Source organism: Macaca nemestrina (genome assembly GCF_043159975.1).
Source record: "Macaca nemestrina isolate mMacNem1 chromosome 4 unlocalized genomic scaffold, mMacNem.hap1 SUPER_4_unloc_4, whole genome shotgun sequence".
Taxonomy (NCBI): Eukaryota; Metazoa; Chordata; class Mammalia; order Primates; family Cercopithecidae; genus Macaca; species Macaca nemestrina.
The window spans coordinates 603,716-609,650 of NW_027257558.1; the positions used below are offsets into that span (position 1 = coordinate 603,716).

Below are 5,935 nucleotides of genomic sequence, written 5' to 3' on the forward strand. Positions count from 1 at the left end.
TGCATCTTGGAATTTTTGATACGCTGTGCTTTTTTTTTTTTTTTTAAGACAGAGTTTTGCTCTATTGCCCAGGCTGGGGTGCAGTGGTGCAATCTTGGCTCACTGCAACTTTTACCCAGATTCAAGCCATTCTCATGCCTCAGCCTCCCGAGTAGCTGGAATTACAGATGTTTGTGCACCACCCCCCCACCCCCGCCCAATTTTTTTTTTTTTTTATAGAGACAGGATTTCACCATGTTTCCCAGGCTGATCTCAAACTCCTGGACTCAAGCGATCCTCCCGCCTCAACTCCCACAGTGCTGGGATGAGAGGCGTGAGCCACCGCGCTGGCCCGGGCTGTGCATTTGTTTGCATTCTTCTCAAATTAGTTTTCGGTTTCCCTGATGGTCTCTTTGACTCACTGGTTGTTTAGGAGTGTGTAATTTCCACATATTTTTGAATTTCCCACATTTCCTTCACTGTCGATTTCGAGTGTTCATGCCAGTACAGCTGAAGAACACCTCTGCTTTGGTCTCAGTCCTTCTCCATTCACTGAGGCTCATTTTGTGGCCTGGCACATGGTCCGTCATGGGGAATATCCCATGGGTGCTCGAGAGGACGGTGTATTCAGCTGTTGTTGGGGGGCGTGTGTGACAGATGTCCATTCGGCGTACCTGGTTTCCTGTATTAATCTCCGGGACGTTTCTCACACTAGAAAATCAGAAGCTTTCCACTGTTCCCAGCGCCCTGGCTTTGGGAGAGGCCAGTGAGCCTGTGGCTTGGGAGCCTGGTTGCATGAGAGAAGCATGTGTGGGAACGCCAGGGGCCGGCTTTGAACCCCATTCCCCCAACATGATGCCGTGTGTGGCAGACATGACGCTTGGCTTTGCTCTCTGCGAGTTCCATCTGTGACAGGGGCTACTTGTGCCCCTGGCCTCATCAGCTCAGGCTGAAGGTGGCCCTGGTCCTGACCAGAGGGACTTTGTGAAGCAGAAATAGATGGCCTGGTGCAGGGGCCGAGCCTGGCCAGGATCTCAGCCCTGGGAGTTGTAAAGAAGGCCGGCCTGTACCATGAACATCTGTACCAAGCTGTGCCCATGTCACGGTGTGCTTGGCATCTGCCCTTGCACAGGTGCATGGCCTGTCTGCGCTCAGGCTCCCCGCCTATGGGACCCAGGCTCACAGAGGTGAAAGAGGCAAGCATGGCGCAGGGCCCTCCGAGAACAGCCAGCCTCGCTTCAATGCTGGGAGACTAACATCTTCCATTTTGTCTTCTGCCCAGGCCAGCTGCGGGCCGTCCAGTGGCTGTGCTACTTCTACAGCGTCATCATGCCCAGGAAGGCCCAGTGTGTCATCTACCACAAGCTCCAGCTCTCCCTGACCCACAAAGTGGCCGACAAGGTGCTGGAGGGGCAGATCCTGGAGACCATCAGTCAGCTCTACCTGTCCCTGGGCACGGAGTGGTAAGGGCTGGCTTTGCAGTGGTGGAGGTGGGGGCGGGCAGGGCAGGGAGGGGGGCACAGGGAAGCTGGCTCAGGGCGCCATCAGCCCCTCTCCTTTTGATCATTTGGTTCTTTGGCATCAGATGCTTTGAGCTGGTGGGCCTGGGGTCGTCCCAGGGCTGCTGCTGGCCCGTGAGTCCCAGCTTGAGCCTCCCTTGTTGGGTCAAAGGTCATCTCAACCCCAGCAGAGGCAGTACGTGCACTCTGGGCTGTTCTTCCTATTATGGTGGCTTTTGTCATCTGATCTTTGCCTGCCCTGAGTCTTCACTCCTGGCCTTCATCTGTCCCCTTAAATGTGACCACAGCAGCCACCTGTGGCTTCTCTCCCACAGAAGACAAAGCCAGTTGTGTCACCTCCTTCCCTGGGGCAGGGTTTCAAGGTCTCACGTCCCATATGTGGCCTACTCCCCTTCCCCCAAGCATCCTGACCTGGTGGGGTAACCATGGCCCTGGCCACCCCACCCATAGGGCCCAGTGACATTGCTGCAGTCACACCCCCTCGAGTGTTGGACTTACTGAGAGAGCAGGGAAGGAGCCAGATTCCATGGGGACCTGGGAGACTGGCTCCAGTCTTGGCCTCAGGTTCACAGAAGGAAAATGGGCCAGTGTGCTAGAGCTATGCTTCGCAAAGTGTAGTCCCTGGACCAGTAGAGCAACATCCATGTCACCTAGGAGTTTGTGGCAAGTGGGAGTTCTAGGGCCTGCCCCAGGCCTGTGGAGCCGGAAGCTCTGGGGGCAGGGCCAGCAAGCTATAAGGACAGGCCTCCGGGTGACTGTGATGCCTGCACACCTTGAGAATCATCGGCCCAGATAGCCTCTGAACACTAACGGCTCCTGGTGCATCTGGAGAAGACACAGGCCATGTCTGGGAGGCAGGGGAGATGGACTAGCACACTCCTCCTGCCACAGGGCAGCATGATGCTTGATTCCCTCAGAAGGATGTCCTTCATCTTTTCCATGCCGTGTGTGTTCACCCTGGCCCTCCCAGCAGCCTGGGAAGGGCAGAACACTGCACACACAAGAGGGCTGTTCCCAATCTGCACATTCCAGTTCATCTGTCGCCAGACCCACGGGAGGAGGCAGACTGGTTCCAGGAGGATGAGAGCCCTTGTTCTGACACCTGCGTCTGATTCCAGGGCCTACAAATCCGCTCTGGACTACACCAAACGAAGTCTGGAGATTTTCATTGACCTCCAGAGGAAAGAGGAGGCGGCGCATGCCTGGCTGCAAGCAGGGAAGATCTATTACATCCTGCGGCAGAGCGAGCTGGTGGACCTGTACATCCAGGTGAGTGACAAGGGATGCAGGAGGACCCCTGTGCTGTTCACTCTCTGTCCATCCACCCATCCATTCATCCTTCCATCATCTATCTGTTTACCTGCTCATCCTTCTATCCATCAATCCATCATCTATCCATCATCTTCCCATACACCTGTGGGTCCTTCCATCCATCCATCCATCCTTCCATCATCCATCCATTCACCTGTTCATCTTTCCATGCAACCATCCATTCATTCACCTCTCCATCCATCTATTCACCTGTTCGTCCATCCATCCATCCATCCATCCATCCATCCATCCTTCCATCTTTCCATCATCCATCCATCATTCTTCTGTTCACCTCTTGGTCCGTCCATCCGTCCATCCTTCCATCTTTCCGTTATCCATCCAACCATCTTCCATCCATCCATGATCCATCCATTCACCTGTCCGTCCATCCATCCATTCATTCATCATCCATCCTTTTATCATCCATCCATCCATTCACCTGTTCTTCCATCCCTCCATCCATTCTTCCATCCTTCCATCATCCATTCACCTGTTCATTCTTCCATCCATCCATCATCCATCCATTCACCTGTTCATCCTTCCATTCATCCATCCATCCGTGCATCCATCATTCATTCATTCCTTTATCATCCGTTCATTCAGTGACCATCCATCCACCTGTTCATTCTTCCATCCATCCATCCATCCATCCACCCATCTCCTGTTCATCCTTCCATCCATCCATTTATCCATTCATTCATCCATCCTTCCATCCATCCATCTTTCCATCATCCATCCTTCCATCTGTTCATCCTTCCATCCATCCATCATCCATCCTTTTATCGTCCATCCTTTTATCGTCCATCCATTCACCTGTTCGTCCATCCATCCGTCCATTCATCCTTCCATCAACCATCCATTCACCTGTTCATCTTTCTATCCTTCCATCCATCCACCATTCATCCATCTGTCCATTTATCCATTCATCTGTTTATCTTTCCATCCATCATCCATCCATCTGTCCATCCCTCCATCCACCATTTATCCATCCTTTTATCCATCCATTCACCTGTTGTTCCATCCATCTGTCCATCCTTCCATCATCCATCCATTCACCTGTTCATCCTTCCATCCATCCATCCTTCATCCATCCATCCATTCAACCATATATCCATCCATCCTTCCACTCATCTCCTGTTCATCCTTCCATCCATCCATTTATCCATTCATCCATCCATTCATCTGTTCATCCTTCCATCCATCATCCACCCATCCATCCTTTTATCATCCATCCTTCATCCATTTATCATCCATCCATTCACCTGTTCATCCATCCATCCGTCCATTCATCCTTCCATCAACTATCCATTCACCTGTTCATCTATCCTTCCATCCATCCACCTGTTCATCCTTCCATCCATCCACCATTCATCCATCTGTCCATTTATCCATTCATCTGTTCATCTTTCCATCCATCCATCATCCATCCATCTGTCCATTCATCCATCCGTCCATCCCTGCATCCATCATTTATCCATCCTTTTATCTATCCATTCACCTGTTGTTCCATCCATCTGTCCGTTCATCCATCCATCATCCATCCACATATCTATTTATCCATCATCTATCCATGCTTCCATCATCCATCCATCCACCTGTTCATCCATCCATTCTTCCATCATCCATCCACCCACCTATCTACCTATTAATCCATCCCTCCATTCATCTATCTGTCCATTTGTTTATCTATACATTCGTCTATCCACTATCTATCCATCCACATGTACATACATCATCTACCCTCCACCCATCCATACATTATCTACCCACCCATACATACATACAGACATACACACATCATTCCATCCATCCATCCATCCATGCATCCAAGCATTAATCTAGCCACACGCCCATCCATCCATCCATGTGTCTACATCTTCTCATCCATTCATTCATCCATCCACTCATTCCTAAACTACTGCTGAGCACCTGTTGTGTGCCTTTTCCCTCCCTCCAACTGGTTCCCTCACATCCTACCCCAGTGGCCAGCATCTTTTCCCTGAGGGCAGAGGCGTGGCCCCTCACAGTGCACAGCATCTGCTGGTATACAGCACATGCTCAAATAATGCGACCACTCAGTTAACACACAGAACTTGCTCCAAGCGACACGTGGCACATCTCCTTACAAAATGAATCTATCATAGTGACTGTTTTCAGAGGCTTTCCCAAACACAGTGTGATCTGGAACAAATTGTGAAGCCCACGAGCCTGGTGAAGTTTTCATTATTGAGCACCTGCTGTATACCTCCTTGAGCTGAGGAGAAGGATCAAGAGCTCATGGCCAAGAGGGGACCAGGCCCACCCACAAACACTGCGGATGTGGCAGGGATGTGGCAACGCAGAAAGGAGCCAGGGGCTGGGCTCCCAGCAATCTGGGGGCCACGGAGACTGGTTTGAGTGCAGGGGGAGTGGGCTAGGGCTAGCCCTGGTGGTAGGATTCAGAGGTATCGGGCTCCTGGGCTGCAGCTGCTCTGTCACCTCCTGGCACTCAGGTGCATCAGTTCATTGTCCTCATGCCAGTGGTGGGGGCAGCCCTCATGCACAGGGTCTGAAAAATGCTCAGGTGTACCTGTAGTGTGTGAGAGGAAAGAGGCTGGCAAAGGTGCGCGTGGCCACCTCGCTAGGTGTGGGTCTTGAGGGAACTTCTGTCTCCTTTCAGGTGGCACAGAATGTGGACCTGTACACAGGCGACCCCAACCTGGGGCTGGAGCTGTTTGAGGCAGCTGGAGACATCTTCTTCAATGGGGCCTGGGAGCGGGAGGAAGGCATGTCCTTCTACCGGGTGAGCTGGCCTGTGGGCTGATGTGGGTGGGCCTCAGTGGGGCACCTGGAGGCTGAGGTACAGGTGTGGCACGGTAGAGGTCTCCCACCTGGAGGCAGGGCCACCCATGCACATGATGAGTTTCCAAGTGGTCTCACCGGGAATGATATTGACCATGCCCCTGCCCGAGACAAACGCTCGGGGCCTGGACGTGACAATGGTTCTACCCTTGTACCTGATGACCTCAAGCAACCATGAGTGAGAAGTCCTGTCCCCATCTTCCAGATGAGGAAACTGAGGCTCAGAGAGGCACAGGGACATGTCAAAGGACACACAGCATCAGTGGGAGACCCAGGTCTGCATG

At 52.2% G+C, this 5,935-nt stretch overlaps 1 protein-coding gene across 1 annotated transcript; it reads left to right on the forward strand.

The window, feature by feature from the left end:
- Positions 1–1,296: 1,296 nt before the first annotated feature.
- On the forward strand, positions 1,297–5,644 carry LOC105499855 (SH3 domain and tetratricopeptide repeat-containing protein 1-like). The gene is made up of 3 exons (XM_071089530.1): positions 1,297–1,442; positions 2,618–2,768; positions 5,470–5,644. The coding sequence occupies exons 1-3, from the start codon at positions 1,309–1,311 to the stop codon at positions 5,611–5,613; spliced, it is 429 nt and encodes a 142-aa protein (XP_070945631.1). The 5' UTR covers positions 1,297–1,308; the 3' UTR covers positions 5,614–5,644.
- Positions 5,645–5,935: the final 291 nt, after the last annotated feature.

Bases quoted from the DNA above. Each gene is read 5' to 3' on its own strand.
- LOC105499855 (XM_071089530.1), top strand. From the start codon at position 1,309: ATGCCCAGGAAGGCCCAGTGTGTCATCTACCACAAGCTCCAGCTCTCC. The intron at 1,443-2,617 runs GTAAGGGCTGGC...GTCTGATTCCAG, and splicing joins CTGTCCCTGGGCACGGAGTG to GGCCTACAAATCCGCTCTGG. The intron at 2,769-5,469 runs GTGAGTGACAAG...GTCTCCTTTCAG, and splicing joins TGGTGGACCTGTACATCCAG to GTGGCACAGAATGTGGACCT.